Source organism: Pan paniscus, chromosome 9, assembly GCF_029289425.2.
Source record: "Pan paniscus chromosome 9, NHGRI_mPanPan1-v2.0_pri, whole genome shotgun sequence".
NCBI classification, from domain to species: Eukaryota; Metazoa; Chordata; class Mammalia; order Primates; family Hominidae; genus Pan; species Pan paniscus.
Window position 1 is genome coordinate 24564591 of NC_073258.2, and position 22286 is coordinate 24586876.

Below are 22286 nucleotides of genomic sequence, written 5' to 3' on the forward strand. Positions count from 1 at the left end.
TCAAACTTTTTTCTTACTTTCTAATGTATCAAAAGGATTTGTCACCAACAAGTGTCCCTTAGTCCAAAGCTGCAATAATCTATAGATCATACAACATTGTCAAATTGTATATACATTTAACTTACTTGAATTTATCTTTGTCCTCAGAAAAGAGAGTGAGACAGTGAAATATAATATGATCAGTTCACCACCTATCCTACTAAAAGGTTTTATACTGTATAGGGAATATAAAATTGCACATGTGAACCTACTGTTTTTACACTCAGTGTATCATGTACTGTGGGATCTTTTCACCATACAATTTAAAGACACACACACACACACACACACACACACATACATGCTTATCAAGGCCACTTAATTTAAACCAGCTGTTTCATTTGAGACTCCAAACAAAAAAGAGCAAAATATTGCAAGACAAGCAGACATTATTATATTGTTACATTACATATTTGAGTATAGTTAAATCATAGCCTAATGTGTTTAAGAGCATGGCCACTGGTGTCAGATTTCTGGATGTCATTACCCCTTAGCTGGACTAAATACTTGAGGAGGACCAGTATCCAGTGACTTTATAGAAGAGAATGAACTCACAAAGTTGAACATTAAGAAAACTTCAGAATTGTGTTAAGAAAAACAAAGCAATACAGCATCGGAACAGCCAAGAGAAAACAGAGTTCCAAGAAGATAGAAGTGGCCTATATATAATATTCTTATTTTTGAAAGTCAAATAAAAGGATTAAAATATACCTGCAGTTTAAGGATAGGAGAGAAGGAAAGGACTGGAAGTGTTAAGTGGGAAAAGAGGAAGTGGAAGCAGCAAATTTTGAATAACTCATTTGAGAAGCTTGTCTTTGAAGGGCAAGAGAGAAGTTCCTCTTGTGTATTTCTTCTTAGATCTATTTTGCACAGAAGTAGCATATACCCTGACTTTATGTGAACAAGAAAGATAAATGTTTCATAATATCAGTTAACTTTGACCTGATTTTTCTGATCAACTAGAAAGGTCTGTTAAGAGAAATAATAAGAAATTATGTTAGGTCTCTCTAGTTGAAGCTATAACTATTATTATTATTATTATTTTTGCATTTACTTCCACTTTTCAGGTACAGAGATTACAGATATCCTCCTGATGACGAGAATAAATATTTTCATAATATGCAATTCTGGCATGTCCTTGCTGCCAAGATGACCTTCATCATTGTTATGGAAGTAAGCTGTTCTTAACTTTCATTCGAGTTACTCTCCTCTCTTTAGGCAGATATTTCTAAAGGTAACCTCTCATCAGAAAGTTAGCAATATCTCAGTAAATTGTCTTGAAGGAAGTATTGTATTTGTAGTCATAAAAAGCACCTTAGGGATATTCTTAGTACAATGGATTGCCTATTATTCACTTATTATTGTTGAACATGTCATGGTGACAGAAAAGGAAAGGAAAACAAATATGGTTTTTTCCCTTCAAGTCAGGAAAAGGGGAAATAACCCACTGATTTTACAGAATACCTATTACTTACTAGTTCCAGAGGCTGTATTAAATCATAACAACATTGTTAATTAGACCTTATCGCTCACCTTTGAAAAGGAATCTGAGATTCAGCAAAAATAAGTAGCTGGCTTAACGTTAACTAACTAACATTAGCGCTGAGTCTCAATGCCAAATGTGCCTCACTCCCAAGCTTATGCTCTGTCTACTATATTATGCTTCCTCTCTTGTGGAATATCTAGTGTAGTTATAGAGATAAGGCATGCAAGAAAAGGTAAACAATACAGAGGCAGTATTGGACAAAGTTTCAAATTGAGTGATACAAATCATAGGGCAAGAAGGCCTATCAGGGAGGGAAAATAAAAGAAAGGTACTTTTTCACCCTGGAATAAAGCCCGATAAAAGACAATCCTAACCCAAGAACATGCCATTCCAACCAGTTTCTGTTTATTTTTATTGTTATCAAGGTTTCACATGTAATTTTAAAAATCAAATAGTTCTGCATGGGAAAAAAACAAAAGAGCAATCGTACATTATATACCTGCCTACCCTAAAATCCTAATATCCAAAGTAAACTTCTCAATTTTTTTAACTCATTCTTCTAGTAGTTGCCCTTGTATGGCAAAAGAAGATCACTTTGCAGTTATATATTTTTATTTTTTAGGTTGAGCTATCAATTACTGACAGTCTACTTTGGCAGATCTCACACACACACCCACACAGACAGAAAGAGAGAGGGTGAAAAAAAACTTTCTCCTACTGCTCAATAATTAAAGCATATTTTTTTTGTCTCATTCTGAAATTCAAAACCTCAGAAAACAGGAAGTATTTTGATAATTTATTTAGCAGCAACATATGATCTAATTCTGCCTTTATTATTTTTAGTGTGACTATTCATTTACTTTGCTGCAGAAATATTTAAGTGTTTGATACAGAGTGCCACCTGAGACCCTGCTGGTTTATACACTAAATTACATATTTTTAATATTTAATCTCAATTCTGAAATATTTCTGTCCATCAGAGTTTTGATTAAGAGATTTTATATAAATACAATAGTCAGGGTTTATAAATTATGACTTTATAAATATTAGTCACATCTGTTTCCTGTCTTATATTCTGAACATATTTCTTTTATTGTAATTGTACTTTTCTTTTCTCCCTCTGTCTCTTAGTTCCTTATGAATTTATCAGTCTTTCATTCCAACATTTTGCGTCAGAAGTTTAGATCACCTTTCAGCCAGTAAATTACTTCAGGAATTCTTTTGTTTTAATTAATTTATTATTTGTGTTAATTTTTTGTAATCATTGCAGGCTCCAACCAAGCATCATCCTGGGACTTCTCTTCATGTTGTCTTCTATTGAAGACTAAATTTTCTGCAATCTGTGTTTCTCCCATTTTTGGTTTACTAGCTTATTTCGGTGAAGCACATCTTCTAGTAATTTTCTGAGGAAAAATTATGGGCAGTCCATTTTTGAGAAATTGAAGATTGAAAATTTCTTTTCTTTCCTTACATGTGATTATTTGGAATAGAATTTATAATTAAAAGTTGTTTTTCTTAAAAAAAATTTTTAATCAACTTTATTTTGGTATTCCTGAAATTTTGAAGATATTGCTTCATTTTCATTCAGCTTCCAGTATTGCTACAAAATGCAATACTATTCTGACTCCCCAGTCTTTGTGTATTATCTATTTTTAAAATCAATACTGTTTTAGGATTCTGTCATTAGCCCCATTTTTATGAAGCTTCACAAGATGGTTCTTTGCTATTTGTCAATATTCATTGTTTTAAACGCTCATTGAGCCCCTTAGATCTAAAAACGTACTTACCCTTCAAGTTGAGAAAATTTGCTGGCGTAATTTCTTTGATAAATTTTTGATAATGTCTTTCTTTGATAAATTTTTTCTTTCTTTGTGCTGTCTCTCTGGAACTGCTGTTATTCAGATTTACACTTCGTAGTTTGAAATTCTAATTATTTGCTTTCTATGAAAACCTGGATTAATATCTTTTTTAAAATTCTACTTTTTTCTTTTACTCCTTTCCTTATATCTGGTTCTTTTCTTTCTTTTTTTTTTTTTTTTCCATGTCAGAGACGACTTACCTACATATTTGGTGGTTCTGCTCATGTTTAGGAGTGTGGAAGTGAAAAGCTGATTTTAAGCATTTTGTGCATACAGGAGTGATGTCACTTGGTGGGTTTCACTGTAGGTTGATAAGGTAGTGAGCTGATATTTTCATTGGATCCTTACAAAATTTTGACATCCACAGTTCTGCTTTTACAGAATAGTTATTTTTCCCAGAGAAAGCCCTTTGTATCTGTCTATTGAGATATTTTGTGGCTACCTATCTTCTAAGACCTGAGCAAGGCAGAGGGGCTATGTATCTCACAGTTCATTGTGCTGAATTTCACTGTTTTTACTTTCTTTTTTTTTCAATATGTTGTCATACCTCCACTGCGTATGGTGCCCCTGGATTCACAGCTTTCTGGTATAATTTCTGCAGAAAACAAACTCTTCAGCTGTTTCCGGGGTATAGCATGGAGTGAAAGAATACCTGGATACAGATGGGAGAAAGGCTCCAAAAATTCAAGTGCTCCTTATGCAAATTTGTATCTAATCCTCTTGTTTTCAACTCCAACTCATACTAATACCTTCAAAAGTCCTTATTGCCTTCTTTCCTGAACTTTTCTGACAATCTGAAACAAAATTGGCTTTTGTCTTTTTGGTTTCCACTATCAGTCACCACATCACCATTTGCAAGTTTGCTAACCTTTTTCACTCTTTTGAGTCTAATTCCTTTATAAATATTTTATCAGGTTTTCAGGAAGGAGCAGTGATAAAGAGTATATTCAATAATCATGTTCAACTGGAATATTGCTAGTTACATATTTAAGTATATATTTATTTGTTTGATGTTGATCTTTGTATGAAAGTTCTAGGACAGAGACCATATCTTCTTCCTTGCCTTTCTACCTCATATGTTGAGCAGTTTCTTAAATAAGTGAAATGATTTGTAAAGACTTTCTGCTGAGCTTGTGACACCTCTAACAGCATCTAATCTTTCCTTTATATTTCCTCTAGCATGTTGTGTTTTTAGTTAAATTTTTGCTGGCCTGGATGATACCTGATGTTCCAAAAGATGTTGTGGAGAGAATCAAGAGAGAAAAGTTAATGACTATCAAGATTCTCCATGATTTTGAGCTCAACAAATTAAAAGAGAACTTGGGAATTAATTCTAATGAATTTGCCAAGCATGTCATGATTGAGGAAAACAAAGCACAGCTGGCTAAATCAACACTCTAATCAGTATAATGAGGAAGCAGCAGGTGATCTGCCTTACTTCACTTTATCCTCTGGTTTTAGGGCCAGACGCCAGAAGCCATATGTCAATTTTACCCTTTTTTTTTCTTTTTTTTTTTTTTAAACTCAAAGTTTTTATACACTTTTACAGAGGCCAACTTTGTGATGTTGGAAATGTACTACTTCTCTGCTTCATTGACTGGGCCCTCTCCAGATGTTGTTTTCTGAGGTGCTGTAAATGACTGTTGAAAGTGCAGGTAGAATCAGAATACTGGGAAATTATGGAGTCTTGCAGTTTAGTAAGAAACACTGGCCTTGGGCTGTCCCATCACTTTCCAGCGCATGTATTAATTTTTGTGGTCTTCTCTTGGGTTATTTGATACCTCCTTCCCCATTAAGAAAAATGTTGGGGCAAAAAGAAAGGGATCAAAGAGACTGACTGAGCCCTATATATCCTATCATTTTAAAATATGCAAATGAATTGCCAAGATCAGATGACATAAGAAAACTCACACATTAAGGTGTTAATGTATCATAGCAGAGGTTTATTCCTCATACATTCAACTACCATCAGAATCCCAGATAGTTCTTCCTGGTAAAGGCAGAATTCCTTTTCTCGAGACTGAAATTTTGGGTTTCAACATAAAACAACTTGGTTCTTAGAGATAATAATTTGGTTATAATAGTTTCAAGACTGATCTTATCTGGAAAACAACATTATGAAGCTGTTAGATTGCTTCAGCTTCTCAAGCAAAGATACAATACAGAAGTAAATGTGTTTTCTTAGTAGTTAATGGATGCAGGACAATGTATATTGATTAATTTGTTGATTTTAATTTAGAAAATTGTTAAATTATTTCTTAAAAATCACTTTTCTTCTGGAATGCCAATTTCACATCATGAAACCTTTTTGTATAAGTTAGATACAAGTTGTTTATGATAAACATTTCTTTGCTTTAAAATAATTGCAAATATTTTAATAAGTTTACAACCTTTTCTATTGATGTATCATCTTATACAATGCTCAGTGCCTTGTTCCAATACCTCTGACACACAAGAAGTCATGTTGTTAGCTAGTGATTTGATGTGATGTAACATCTTAAATGTAAGCTTGTCTTAATGAAATTGTCAGTGTAATAACAACCACAGTCTTGAACACCAAAAGTGAATCAACCAACTAAGAATGAGTTCATGGACTTAATAATCTAAGGGGGAAAAAATGTTTGTTGAATTATTCCTCTCAAATTTAGGCTTGTGTTACATGCACAAAAATCCTTGTTCTTTTTTCACTTAAAAAAACTAAATATGTATAAATTTGTGTATACACACACACACATCTATATATATAATTATTAGCACTAGAGTGATATAGTCCAGTTATGTAGTATTTAAATCTCCAGTTTCAAATTATAATTCACCTCCAAAAGAATATTGTTTTTTAATCACACATATAAGAAATTTTATCACAATATTTAAAACTAATATTTCATTATCTAATGCTAATAAATTATTGTGGTACTGCCAGTATTAAATATATGGCAGATGGTATTAACTACTGATCAATAGTAAGCATATAGAACTGGGGATTATGGATTTTATAAACTATGAGACAGTCACCCCAGTTTGGACTGGGACTAATCCCCAGTACTGATTTGTCATCCACTGAGTAGACTTTATGAATATTTTGGGTAATTTGAAATGAAATGATCTCATTATTGAAAGATGATTTCATATGTAGAGAAGATAATATTTCTTTCTTGAAAAAACATGTCAGGCTTACCATGATGTGTGCCACCAGTGTAGGATCTTTGGCTTGTCAAATCAGATTCTCCATTGCTATAGTGTACAGTGCACACAGCTCATATTGCTTCCTTCCTGGGTGCTGATAAAAATAAGAGCATGGAAATTGGTTTCTTGAATATAAGCTTTAATTTTTAAGGCTTAAAAGTATTCATAGAGGTAGACTGTATGATAAATAAAAACAAATTTAATTCACAAAGTTATCTGTACACTGCAGTTTTAAAATATACCAACTAAATTATTGGGTTTCTGGAAGTGAATGGAGAAAACAGCAAGGGAAGAAATCGTTTTTAAGATAAGTAAATAATTCCCATGGATTGATAAATATTTTCCTTTTAAAATGTTATGGACTGATATTTTTTATTCACCTTTAAATTTCTCATCAAGAAGCTTATCTTTGTTTTTCAGATTTAAAAATGAAATACAGGTATTCCTCACTTTCCTGAAACCATGCTAACCAAAATCAGTAGCCAAACCAATTCAGATAGATGTGTCTCATCTAATTAAACCCATTGGTTTTTATGGGAGGGCTGCATTAAGAGCACCCAACCACCACATGTAAGTTGATAATTACCAGCATGGCAGGTGATTTTATCTGCTGACCAAGCGCATAGTTTTGTTTTGTTTTCAGAATGTTCTAGGGAACATTTGAGATTTTATGTGAAATAAAATTTTAAGTGCCAAAGCCAAAAAAATACTTAACTCTTTTCAAAGGCCCTCTTTCATCCTTGCCTTCATCAACTTTCCTTTGCACACAGGAAGCAAAATCTACTTCAAAACATTTATTTTAGAGGAATCCATTAAGAAAGGATTGTTTTACTTAAATGAAATGCTGTCTTATTTTTGCTGTGTCTTTTGACACCTCTTAGCTTTAACATTCTTCTTTTAACCAAGCCATTATGCAAGTTATCAAAGAAGAGGAGAAGGAAAGGAGGACAGATGAAAATGACGGGAGATGAGAAAGAGGAGGAGTGAGGAGTTATTTCCTTCTGAATCCTGTGTGTTTCTTTGAAGAAAGAGCTGTTCCGAGGAAGTTTGGTCCAGCTGTGGTTGATAAGAGGTATATCTCTTAAAAAAGACACCTAATGAAAGTGAGAGAAAAGCTAAAGAAAATTTCAATGTGACCACTATTATGTGTCAAAATAAAACTTAGATTCCAAAATGATTTTGTAGTGTTGGGTGCTATGAGTAGGTATGGATCTCTGTTGATTGACTCCAGTTGAAGGTGAGAAATCTGTACCAATCATTCAAAAAGGGAATCTATTGTTTTGAAAGAAACTCTCTCATATTTCCTTTAAATTGTTAATAGCTGTTATGTAACTAAAGAATGTTATGAAGAAAAATAGCATTGCAAAAAGTACCATTGGCCAGGCTTACAAGTCAGCCACAATGAATCGGTATAACTACTGTGTTATTCTTTTTCTAGACAAATTTTGACTCTTCTACTTTTATGTGTAATAATTCCAGTATTCTATTTATTTCAGCATTATGTGAAAAATGATAAGAATGTTAAAAAGAAAATAATAGTGTGGTTTAATTGGTATGAGATACCTGCTTCCTCCTCCTCAAAGGTTTGACTGGGTGTATCTCTCCTATGTGTGAGATTATGTCCCCTGGTGTTAACACAGGAAATGAGCGCTCCTTTTTAAAATTTCTTTCTTCCAAGTTTTTTTTTCCAGGAAGAGTAATATGCAATTATGCAGGAAAAGCTCTCTTAAATAATGTGAACATAAATCTCAAAGAATCAAATTCAGAGTGAATAAATAATATTAAACTACATTTTGACATGAACTCAATTTATTCTTAGAGTAAAATGTTGACGTTTTGGAGTTTAAGTACTCCTTTTTTAGTCATATTTGTTGTTTAGAAACATGAAAGTGTATATATATAAAGTGTTTAGCTCATGAAATTACATATTTTTGCACATTTAGATGTTTGCATATTAACGATGCAAATTCCTTGAAGTAAGAAGCTGGATAATCCAGAAAAATTTGAGAAGGTGGTAGTTTTTGTTGTTTTGTCTCTGTATTTTTACTACTTTGGAAGATAAGCGTGAACAGAAAGTCCCCCAAAAAGAAAAATTGCATGTTGAAATGTTACAGGTAGATAGGCAATGAGCTGGGCAGGAGAGGGCTCCCGACACACAAGGAATGTAGGGGATGGTTCCACGATTATCACACTGCTTCTCTAAAAATGATAATTCTGCAGCCAGGGAGAGGCAACCTCCTGAAGATCCACACCTGTTAACATTAAACGTGTTACTTGAATGCAGGCCCCAGGGAGAAGCAACTTCCTGGGCATGCATGTTAAGAGACAAAAATGGCGAAGTATGATCTTCCAGGCACACTCCACCTGAAAAAGGAAGAAAGCCTCAGGTGGGCGTGTGTATAATTCCCTAAACACACTGCCCATGTTTAATTCCAAAGGGTAAGGAGAGCACTGCAGATGCAGAAAGCCCACACTAAGGGAAGAATCATGGGAAACCGGCAAGCCGATAAAGTCCCAGGATCGTGGTTAAATGCCTCTTTTTTCTCCCTTGGAGCTTCAGGTGCCCACTTAGGTCTCCTCCCAGTGAATTTTCCTTTTTTTTTTTTTTCTATTCTAAAGCCTTTTAAAATAAACTCCCACTACTGCCCCCAAATGCCTTGGTCTCTTGTTCTGCTTTATGCCCCTCAGTTGAATTCTTTCTTCTGAGGAGGCAAGGACTGAATTTACTGTGGACCCATACGGATTCACCTCTGGTCACTCAAGGTAACTTGGATGTCTGCCACCGCTAACAGAAATAGCTCCCATATATTTTTTCTAGTCTCATGTTTTTCAAAAAGAAGTCCACAACCTTGTTCATCAGAATTATCTGGACTGCTTGTTAGAAATGCATATCCCTAGGTCTTATCCCAGATCTCTAGAAACAGAGTCTTTGGAAGAGATGCTTTAAAAAATCTCTCCAGGTGTGTTTTGGGGGATGGGGGTGGGGGAGCAATAACAATGATGAGAATTTCATAAGATGCCAAATTCCCTAGCCCAAAGTATTTCTATAATGACTCTTAAACATTAATTTATTGTTCCAGCCCATTAAAGAAGTATGTTAAGACATGTAGTCAGGGTTTCCAAATTTGTAGAACTGTTCCAATTCTGTTGTATACGGAAGTAGTTAAAATCCTACAGCCTAAGAGCTCTAGCCCTTTAGTTTCTACTTATTTTAAAAAAAAGGAAGAAGTAGAAGAGGAGCCAAGATGGCCGAATAGGAACAGGTCCGGTCTACAGCTCCCAGCGTGAGCGACGCAGAAGACGGGTGATTTCTGCATTTCCATCTGAGGTACAGGGTTCATCTCACTAGGGAGTGCCAGACAGTGGGCGCAGGTCAGTGGGTGCGCGCACCGTGCGCGAGCCGAAGCAGGGCGAGGCATTGCCTCACCTGGGAAGCGCAAGGGGTCAGGGAGTTCCCTTTCCGAGTCAAAGAAAGGGGTGACGGACGCACCTGGAAAATCGGGTCACTCCCACCCGAATATTGCACTTTTCGGACCGGCTTACAAAACGGCGCACCGCGAGATTATATCGCACACCTGGCTCAGAGGGTCCTACGCCCACGGAGTCTCGCTGATTGCTAGCACAGCAGTCTGAGATCAAACTGCAAGGTGGCAGCGAGGCTCGGGGAGGGGCGCCCGCCATTGCCCAGGCTTGCTTAGGTAAACAAAGCAGCCGGGAAGCCAGAACTGGGTGGGGCCCCCCACAGCTCAAGGAGGCCTGCCTGCCTCTGTAGGCTCCACCTCTGGGGGCAGGGCACAGACAAACAAAAAGACAGCAGTAACCTCTGCAGACTTAAATGTCCCTGTCTGACAGCTTTGAAGAGAGCAGTGGTTCTCCCAGTACGCAGCTGGAGATCTGAGAATGGGCAGACTGCCTCCTCAAGTGGGTCCCTGACCCCTGACACCCAAGCAGCCTAACTGGGAGGCACCCCCCAGCAGGGGCACACTGACACATCACACGGCAGGGTATTCCAACAGACCTGCAGCCTAGGGTCCTGTCTGTTAGAAGGAAAACTAACAAACAGAAAGGACATCCACACCAAAAACCCATCTGTACATGACCATCATCAAAGACCAAAAGTAGATAAAACCACAAAGATGGGGAAAAAACAGAACAGAAAAACTGGAAACTCTAAAACGCAGAGTGCCTCTCCTCCTCCAAAGGAACGCAGTTCCTCACCAGCAACGGAACAAAGCTGGATGGAGAATGACTTTGACAAGCTGAGAGAAGAAGGCTTCAGACGATCAAATCACTCTCAGCTACGGGAGGACATTCAAACCAAAGGCAAAGAAGTTGAAAACTTTGAAAAAATTTAGAAGAAAGTATAACTAGAATAACCAATACAGAGAAGTGCTTAAAGGAGCTGATGGAGCTGAAAACCAAGGCTCGAGAACTACGTGAAGAATGCAGAAGCCTCAGGAGCCAATGCGATCAACTGGAAGAAAGGGTATCAGCAATGGAAGATGAAATGAAGAGAGAAGGGAAGTTTAGAGAAAAAAGCATAAAAAAAAATGAGCAAAGCCTCCAAGAAATATGGGACTATGTGAAAAGACCAAATCTACGTCTGATTGGTGTACCTGAAAGTGATGGGGAGAATGGAACCAAGTTGGAAAACACTCTGCAGGATATTATCCAGGAGAACTTCCCCAATCTAGCAAGGCAGGCCAACGTTCAGATTCAGGAAATACAGAGAACGCCACAAAGATACTCCTAGAGAAGAGCAACTCCAAGACACATAATTGTCAGATTCACCAAAGTTGAAATGAAGGAAAAAATGTTAAGGGCAGCCAGAGAGAAAGGTCGGGTTACCCTCAAAGGGAAGCCCATCAGACTAACAGCAGATCTCTCGGCAGAAACCCTACAAGCCAGAAGAGAGTGGGGGCCAATATTCAACATTCTTAAAGAAAAGAATTTTCAACCCAGAATTTCATATCCAGCCAAACTAAGCTTCATAAGTGAAGGAGAAATAAAATACTTTACAGACAAGCAAATGCTGAGAGATTTTGTCACCACCAGGCCTGCCCTAAAAGAGCTCCTGAAGGAAGCGCTAAACATGGAAAGGAACAACCGGTACCAGCCGCTGCAAAATCATGCCAAAATGTAAAGACCATCAAGACTAGGAAGAAACTGCATCAACTAATGAGCAAAATAACCAGCTAACATCATAATGACAGGATCAAATTCACACATAACAATATTAACTTTAAATGTAAATGGACTAAATGCTCCAATTAAAAGACATAGACTGGCAAATTGGATAAAGAGTCAAGACCCATCAGTGTGCTGTATTCAGGAAACCCATCTCACATGTAGAGACACACATAGGCTCAAAATAAAAGGATGGAGGAAGATCTACCAAGCAAATGGAAAACAAAAAAAGGCAGGGGTTGCAATCCTAGTCTCTGACAAAACAGACTTTAAACCAACAAAGATCAAAAGAGACAAAGAAGGCCATTACATAATGGTAAAGGGATCAATTCAACAAGAAGAGCTAACTATCCTAAATATATATGCACCCAATACAGGAGCACCCAGATTCATAAAGCTCCTGAGTGACCTACAAAGAGACTTAGACTCCCACACATTAATAATGTGAGACTTTAACACCCCACTGTCAACATTAGACAGATCAACGAGACAGAAAGTCAACAAGGATACCCAGGAATTGAACTCAGCTCTGCACCAAGCGGACCTAATAGACATCTACAGAACTCTCCACCCCAAATCAACAGAATATACATTTTTTTCAGCACCACACCACACCTATTCCAAAATTGACCACATACTTGGAAGTAAAGCTCTCCTCAGCAAATGTAAAAGAACAGAAATTATAACAAACTATCTCTCAGAACACAGTGCAATCAAACTAGAACTCAGGATTAAGAATCTCACTCAAAATCGCTCAACTACATGGAAACTGAACAACCTGCTCCTGAATGACTACTGGATACATAACGAAATGAAGGCAGAAAGAAAGATGTTCTTTGAAACCAACGAGAACAAAAACACAACATACCAGAATCTCTGGGACGCATTAAAAGCAGTGTGTAGAGGGAAATTTATAGCACTAAATGCCCACAAGAGAAAGCAGGAAAGATCCAAAATTGACACCCTAACATCACAATTAAAAGAACTAGAAAAGCAAGAGCAAACACATTCTAAAGCTAGCAGAAGGCAAGAAATAACTAAAATCAGAGCAGAACTGAAGGAAATAGAGACACAAAAAACACTTCCAAAAATTATTGAATCCAGGAGCTGGTTTTTTGAAAGGATCAACAAAATTGATAGACCACTAGCAAGACTAATAAAGAAAAAAAAGAGAGAAGAAACAAATAGACACAATAAAAAATGATAAAGGGGATATCACCACTGATCCCACAGAAATACAAACTACCATCAGAGAATACTAGAAACACCTCTATGCAAATAAACTAGAAAATCTAGAAGAAATGGATAAATTCCTCGATACATACACTCTCCCAAGACTAAACCAGGAAGAAGTTGAATCTCTGAATAGACCAATAACAGGAGCTGAAATTGTGGCAATAATCAATAGTTTACCAACCAAAAAGAGTCCAGGACCAGATGGATTCACAGCCGAATTCTGCCAGAAGTACAAGGAGGAACTGGTACCATTCCTTCTGAAACATTTCCAATCAATAGAAAAAGAGGGAATCCTCCCTAACTCATTTTATGAGGCCAGCATCATTCTGGTACCAAAGCTGGGCAAAGACACAACCAAAAAAGAGAATTTTAGACCAATATCCTTGATGAACATTGATGCAAAAATCCTCAATAAAATACTGGCAAACCGAATCCAGCAGCACATCAAAAAGCTTATCCACCATGATCAAGTGGGCTTCATCCCTGGGATGCAAGGCTGGTTCAATATACGCAAATCAATAAATGTAATCCAGCATATAAACAGAGCCAAAGACACAAACCACATGATTATCTCAATAGATGCAGAAAAAGCCTTTGACAAAATTCAACAACCCTTCATGCTAAAAACTCTCAATAAATTAGGTATTGATGGGACGTATCTCAAAATAATAAGAGCTATCTATGACAAACCCACAGCCAATATCATACCGAATAGGCAAAAACTGGAAGCATTCCCTTTGAAAAGTGGCACAAGACAGGGATGCCCTCTCTCAGCACTTCTATTCAACATAGTGATGGAAGTTCTGGCCAGGGCAATTAGGCAGGAGAAGGAAATAAAGGGTATTCAATTAGGAAAAGAGGAAGTCAAATTGTCCCTGTTTGCAGATGACATGATTGTATATCTAGAAAACCCCATTGTCTCAGCCCAAAATCTCCTTAAGCTGATAAGCAACTTCAGCAAAGTCTCAGGATACAAAATCAATGTACAAAAATCACAAGCATTCTTATACACCAATAACAGACAAACAGAGAGCCAAATCATGAGTGAACTCCCATTCACAATTGCTTCAAAGAGAATAAAATACCTAGGAATCCAACTTACAAGGGATGTGAAGGACCTCTTCAAGGAGAACTACAAACCACTGCTCAAGGAAATAAAAGAGGATACAAACAAATGGAAGAACATTCCATGCTCAGGGGTAGGAAGAATCAATATTGTGAAAATGGCCATACTGCCCAAGGTAATTTACAGATTCAATGCCATCCCCATAAAGCTACCAATGACTTTCTTCACAGAATTGGAAAAAACTACTTTAAAGTTCATATGGAATCAAAAAAGAGCCCGCATCGCCAAGGCAATCCTAAGCCAAAAGAACAAAGCTGGAGGCATCATGCTACCTGACTTCAAACTATACTACAAGGCTACAGTAACCAAAACAGCATGGTACTGGTACCAAAACAGAGATGTAGATCAATGGAACAGAACGGAGCCCTCAGAAATAACGCCACATATCTACAACTATCTGATCTTTGACACACCTGAGAAAAACAAGCAATGGGGAAAGGATTCCCTATTTAATAAATGGTGCTGGGAAAACTGGCTAGCCATATGTAGAAAGCTGAAACTGGATCCCTTCCTTACACCTTATACAAAAATCAATTCAAGATGGATTAAAGACTTAAACGTTAGACCTAAAACCATGGAAACCATAGAAGAAAACCTAGGCATTACCATTCAGGACATAGGCATGGGCAAGGACTTCATGTCTAAAACACCAAAAGCAATGGCAACAAAAGCCAAAATTGACAAATGGGATCTAATTAAACTAAAGAGCTTCTGCACAGCAAAAGAAACCACCATCAGAGTGAACGGGCTACCTACAAAATGGGAGAAAATTTTTGCAACCTACTCATCTGACAAAGGGCTAATATCCAGAATCTACAATGAACTCAAACAAATTTACAAGAAAAAAACAAACAACCCCATCAAAAAGTGGGCAAAGGACATGAACAGACACTTCTCAAAAGAAGACATTTATGCAGCCAAAAAACACATGAAAAAATGCTCATCATCACTGGCCATCAGAGAAATGCAAATCAAAACCACAATGAGATACCATCTCACACCAGTTAGAATGGCAATCATTAAAAAGTCAGGAAACAACAGGTGCTGGAGAGGATGTGGAGAAATAGGAACACTTTTACACTGTTGGTGGGACTGTAAACTAGTTCAACCATTGTGGAAGTCAGTGTGGCGATTCCTCAGGGATCTAGAACTAGAAATACCATTTGACCCAGCCATCCCATTACTGGGTATATACCCAAAGGACTATAAATCATGCTGCTATAAAGACACATGCACATGTATGTTTATTGCGGCACTATTCACAATAGCAAAGACTTGGATCCAACCCAAATGTCCATCAATGATAGACTGGATTAAGAAAATGTGGCACATATACACAGTGGAATACTATGCAGCCATAAAAAATGATGAGTTCATGTCCTTTGTAGGGACATGGATGAAACTGGAAATCATCATTCTCAGTAAACTATTGCAAGAACAAAAAACCAAACACTGCATATTCTCACTCATTGGTGAGAATTGAACAATGAGATCACATGGACACAGGAAGGGGAATATCACACTCTGGGGACTGTGGTGGGGTGGGGGGAGGGGGGAGGGATAGCATTGGGAGATATACCTAATGCTAGATGACGAGTTAGTGGGTGCGGCACACCAGCATGGCACATGTATACATATGTAACTAACCTGCACAATGTGCACATGTACCCTAAAACTTAAAGTATAATAAAAAAAGAAAAAGAAAAAAAAAAGGAAGTAGTAAATTAATTTGCTTTTACCAATATATTCAAGAAAATAAAAGTGTAGACTGGACAGAAATTATGGTGGATATATCACATTCTAAGAACAAATAGAATAAATAGTTTAACATACAAGATTTAATCAAGAAAGCAAAGCTGTTAGGAATATTATGGAATAAAGGGTTGTTTATAGAAAACAGGCCTTTTGAAATTGTGAAAGAAACTGGAAAGCAACGGTCTGGAAGAAAGATTTGGAGGGTAATATTGTTTGGCTGTGTCCCCACCCAAATTTCACCTTGAAATATAGCTCCCATAATCCCCATGTGTCCTGAGAGGGACCAAGTAGGAGGTAACTGAATCATGAGGATGGGTTTTTCCCATGCTGTTCTCATGGTAATGAATAAGTCTCACAAGCTCTGATGGTTTTTTAAAGGGCAGTTCCCCTGCATATGCTCTCTTGGCTACTGCCATATAAGACATGCCTTTGCTTCTCCTTCACCTTCCATCATGATTTTGAGGCCTCCCCAGTGATGTGCAACTGTGAGTCCATTAAAACTCTTTATTTTTTAATAAATTGCCCAGTCTTGGGTATTTCTTCATAGCAGTATAAAAATGGACTAATACAGAGAGTCAGAGAAGAAGAACCATTCAGCTCTCCTGAAACACTGCCATGGGTAGAGAAGTTGAAGCTTGCAGAGATATCCATGTGATGTGCTAAAGTGAGATTAGGAAGGAAAACTAATGAAGAAGTCTATGGGGAAGTGTTACAATTGTCTAGCTATTCTTTTTTTTTTTTTTTTATACTTTAAGTTCTAGGGTACATGTGCACATTGTGCAGGTTACTTACATATGTATACATGTGCCATGCTGGTGCGCTGCACCCACTAACTCGTCATCTAGCATTAGGTATATCTCCCAATGCTATCCCTCCCCCATCCCCCCATCCTACAACAGTCCCCAGAGTGTGATATTCCCCTTCCTGTGTCCATGTGAGCTCATTGTTCAATTCCCACCTATGAGTGAGAATATGCAGTGTTTGGTTTTTTGTTCTTGCGACAGTTTACTGACAATGATGTTTTCCAATTTCATCCATGTCCCTACAAAGGACATGAACTTATCATTTTTTATGGCTGCATAGTATTCCATTGTGTATATGTGCCACATTTTCTTAATCCAGTCTATCACTGTTGGACATTTGGGTTGGTTCCAAGTCTTTGCTATTATGAATAATGCAGGCATTACCATTCAGGACATAGGCATGGGCAAGGACTTCATGTCTAAAACACCAAAAGCAATGGCAACAAAAGCCAAAATTGACAAATGGGATCTAATTAAACTAAAGAGCTTCTGCACAGCAAAAGAAACCACCATCAGAGTGAACAGGCAACCTACAAAATGGGAGAAAATTTTCGCCACCTACTCATCTGACAAAGGGCTAATATCCAGAATCTACAATGAACTCAAACAAATTTACAAGAAAAAAAAAACAACCCCATCAAAAAGTGGGCAAAGCACATGAACAGACACTTCTCAAAAGAAGACATTTATGCAGCCAAAAAACACATGAAAAAATGCTCATCATCACTGGCCATCAGAGAAATGCAAATCAAAACCACATTGAGATACCATCTCACACCAGTTAGAATGGCAATCATTAAAAAGTCAGGAAACTACAGGTGCTGGAGAGGATGTGGAGAAATAGGAACACTTTTACACTGTTGGTGGGACTGTAAACTAGTTCAACCATTGTGGAAGTCAGTGTGGCGATTCCTCAGGGATCTAGAACTGGAAATACCATTTGACGCAGCCTCCCATTACTGGGTATATACCAAAAGGACTATAAATCATGCTGCTATAAAGACACATGCACACGTATGTCTAGCTATTCTTTCTATGAATCTGCAGCCAAGAATCATACACAAACTTGGAGCGCACTGCTGGTCAGGAATAGTTGGACATGGAGTGAAAAAGAGTGAGGAGAGCATAGAGCCCACTAGACTCCAATTTGCATGTCCTTTATCACATCTGTCCTCAAAGACCAGAAAGAAGTCTTTCTGTTGCTTCACCTCTGTTTGCCTCTTGTGCAAATCTAACCTGATACCAGATAAAGAAAAGACTTCTGGGCAGTGCAGTTCCAGCTTCACTTAGTAAGGCTACTGGCCATTTGAAGAAAATGATTAATAAAACACACACAATGTGCTTTCATTAAATGTTGTGCTCAATAAGGAAAAGGAATTTCTTTACAAGTACATTCTAAACGCTAACAAAATCTGGTCAAATACCAAGCCCCACCCAAAAAACAAACAACAACAACAACAAAAAGCAGCAAATTTCAAATGACCAATATAAATCAGATGATTTTCTCTGTCCACAATAAAATGAAATTATAAAAAATAAAAAGATGGCTACAAAAATTATGTAACAAATCTTGAAATAACACAAAAAAGTAATCAAAGCAAAGTTTAGAAGATAATTTTTAATTACATTGTACCAAAAATACTGCACAGCTCAAATTTTGTGGGATACACTAAATATATTTTGTGGTGGTTTTAGAAGAACTGTATAGCATTTAATTAGGCTATTAAAAAAAGACAGGAAAAAGAAGCATCTAAAGAAGTTAGAGAACAGCAATATAAACAAAGTAAAAGGAAGGGAAAATCATTTTAAGAGGAGAAGTTAATGAAAAGTATACAGAAAACAATATCCATAATGGGAACATATTAGACTTGTTCTCTTTATAATTAGCAATAAGAAAGCACAATTCCAGCAATAATAGCCTAGTTTTTCAGACTATTGCAACCCCAAGAACCACTAGAAAAACTGGGTAACATGTTTTTTAAAATGATTAAAAGCATCAGAAAAATATAAGACAAAGGGTTTTTATAGAAACAATAACTAGGAGAGAAAAGCAGAGAAGTAAGCCTGTTTTTGTGACAATATTTTCCCTTGAGGAAACTGTAGATTCAAGAGGCAAAAAAAAGGCTGAAAGGGAGGTTCTGCGGAGCTTTCAACAGATTTATATCTTGGGAGAAATATTTAGGGTCTAGCAAGGATAGAAAGCCCTGGTAAAATTTCAGTACTTTCTGTGGAGACATTAAATATAAAGACACAGAAGGGTTGAAATGAACATAATGCGGAAAAAAAATTCCTTGGAAACACTAAAATAAAATAAAATTGATCTATACTAACATCAGACAAAGTAGAATGTGAGGCAAGGTGTACTAGTAGAGATTGAGATATCGTATAATGATAAAGTGATGAATTTAAGAAGTATGCATAACTAATCTAAACATGTATTTAATAACATACAGGAAAACGTATCAAGAAATGTTGACAGAACTTAGAGATGGTAAACCCACCATTTTTTATTTATTTATTTATTTTTGAATTGGAGTCTGGCTCTGTCGCGCAGGCTGGAGTGCGGTGGCGCGATCTCGGCTCACTGCAAGCTCCGTCTCCCGGGTTCATGCCATTCTCCCGCCTCAGCCTCCCGAGTAGCTGGGACTACAGGCGCCCGCCACCACGCCCGGCTAATTTTTTTGTATTTTTAGTAGAGACGGGGTTTCAGCGTGTTAGCCAGGATGGTCTTGATCTCCTGACCTCGTGATCCGCCCACCTCGGCTTCCCAAAGTGCTGGGATTACAGGTGTGAGCCATCACACCTGGCCAAAGCCTCCATTTTATCTGGAGATGTTAACATGCTCTTAATGACTGATAGACCACCAGAAACAAATGCAATAGGATATGGAATATTTAAACTGTACAATCAATCAATTTGACAACTGACAAATACATATATATGCATATATATAATGTATATACACACATATATATACATACAAACATGACAAATAACATGCAACAATGGCAACACGCACATTTTTAAGTGTACATGGAAGATTTCCAAAATGAAACATATCCTGGACCTTAAGGCAGATGAAATTAATTTCAAAGGACTGAAGTCATTTAGAGTATTTCTCTGACTATAGTGAATTAAACTAGAGCTCAATAGCAGAAAGATAACTAGAAAATCACCAAAATGTTTGGAAACTAAGCAAGCAAAACACAGTTCTCAATATATATGGATCAGAGAAGAAATCTCAATGCATATTAGATAACATTTGAAAATAAAAATGAATATTTACATTTTCAAATTTGTTGGAATCAGCTAAATCACCGTTTTTAGAGAATTCAAGTGTGTGAAAAAAATTCATGCAGAGGGGTGACTCAGCGTGAGGTTTCAAAGGCCAAGCAGATCAAAGAGACTTTGTCAAAAATGGGGCACCCCAGAGTAGGGGTCACAAAGCCCAAACAGACTTTGCCAAAAAAGGGGCACCCAGAGTAGGGGTCTCAAAGCCCAGAGTGAGGTTGGTGAATTCATGGGAGAACAGCTTGATTCGGGGAGTTAGTCCAGGAATGGTAGGAATGGCATAAGTGCATTCACACAGGATGAAGGTGGTCCTGGCTGTAGGTATTAGATCCTAAAAAGGTGAGGAGGGCATCTACGCAATGCCAAGCCAGCATAGAGAGTCAGAGCCCAAACCCGGTGATGATCACATCCCCGAAAAAGTGTAGCCTGTAGGAAGAAATGAGAGTCAGAGTGTGGCAAGGAGTGTGGATACACATGCTGGTAACATGACATGGAGTTTTGGGGCCCAACTGATGTGAAGAGAGTACCCACATAGTCCTGACACTGGGCTGAGGGAAGGGAACTTGTCATGACCTGACATAGTGTGATGGAGCTGGACGGGGTGAGCTGCGACTCACACAGGTAGCCAAATTATCTGGAAGTGTCGGAAACTGAATGTGAAGCATTACGAGGATGGGACGCCATTCTTGCAGGCTGTGATGGTGGCTGATTTGAGGTTTGGGGCTCAGAGAGGAATGAGGAGGTCATGCACATTGAGGAAGGGGTGGTAGGAGTGGTAGGAGTGATGGGAGAGATAGGTTATATACAAAGGCTTAATCAAGTATGTGAAAACACTAAGGATATAGTCAGTTGGAGATGGGACTTACAGATCTCTAAAGGAGAACCCTAGAACGACTGCTCTCGTGTTTGAAATTGGAGGTAATGGATAGAACTAAGGATTTTTCATATGTATATATAGAAATAAATATAAATGTGAGTACATACACTCACATACAAAATGGCAAGACGGGGGCAGGCAATGTCCAAGGTGACCCTGAAACATTTCGTTATGCTAGAAAGCAAGAAAATTCTCAAAGGATGATTCAACGTGTTGTAAAAAGAATATAGGAGCCAGCTTTAAAATGCATAACCTGAATTTAATCATGAATAAACATTGAACAAACCCAACCCGAAGGGCGTTCTACTAAATAACTCTAATTCTCAAAGTAGCAAAGACATAAAACTCATGAAAAGACTAAAGAACTATCCCAGATCAAAGTATACTGAAGAAATTTGACAAATTTGGCAAACACAATGTGTCATTATGACCCAGATGTTTTTGCTACAAAAACCAAGATTGGTGTAATTGGTAATACTTGAACATTATCTGAGGATTAAATTGGAGAAATGTGTCAATGTTAATATCCTAATTTTGAAGGTTGTATTGAGTTTCTACAGAAACTATTTATAGGAAATACACACTAAAGAACTGTGAAGGAAAAAATAAATACTGGAATTATAAACAAAAAATATGATAAAATGGGAGAATATACTTGCAAATCATGCATATGATAAGAGATTGACATCTAAAAATATATAAGGAATGCAAACAAATCAATAGTAAGGAAACAGATCACTAGATTTTTAAAATAGGTGAAGGATCTGAATAGACATTCTCAAAAGAATAATACAAATGGAAAGCAGATATATGAAAAAAGCTCAAAATCACTGATCATAAGAGAAATGCAAATTAAAATCACAATGACATATTACCTCAAACCTGTTAAATGGTTATCAAAAAGAGAAGAGATAACAAGTGTTAGCAAGAATGTGGAGAAAAGGGAACACTTGCACACCGTGGGGGGTGGAGCGTAAATTAGGACAGCCATTACGGAAAACAGTAGGAAGCTCCTCAAAACATTAAAAATAGAACTATCATATGATCCAGCAATCCCACTACTGGATATGTATCCAAAGAAAATGACATCAGTATGTCAATGAGATATCTGCACTCCTATGTTCATTGCAGTACCGTTCACAATACCCAAGATATGGAATAAATCTAAGTGTCTATCATTGGAAGACTGGATAAAGAAAATGTAGTATATAAACACAACGTGATACTATTCATCCTTAAAATAGAAAGAAATCCTGCCACTTGCTACAACATGAATGAACTGGGATGACATTATGTCAAGAAAAATAAGGCAGGAATAAATAGACAAATACTACATGATCTCACTTATAAATGTAGTATAAAATAGTTGAACTCATAGGAACAGAGAGTAAAATGGTGGTTACCAGAGGCTGGGGCAGGTGGGGTATTGGGGAGATGTTGA

The 22286-nt window shown here is 37.2% G+C and overlaps 1 protein-coding gene across 11 annotated transcripts in view; it reads left to right on the top strand.

Moving 5' to 3' along the window:
• Positions 1-8361, top strand: part of ANO5 (anoctamin 5) — a 94068-nt gene extending 85707 nt beyond the window's left edge. For 8 of the 11 annotated variants that reach the window (XM_034932292.4, XM_003830452.7, XM_008955905.6 and 5 more), the window contains 2 exons: positions 1107-1212; positions 4564-8361. In XM_034932292.4, coding sequence (XP_034788183.2) covers positions 1107-1212; positions 4564-4785 — 328 coding nt within the window. In that variant the 3' untranslated portion in view covers positions 4786-8361. The remainder of the gene's footprint in view (positions 1-1106; positions 1213-4563) is intronic. The other 3 variants (XM_034932290.4, XM_055094239.3, XM_055094241.2) reach the window with 1 other exon arrangement.
• Positions 8362-22286: the final 13925 nt, after the last annotated feature.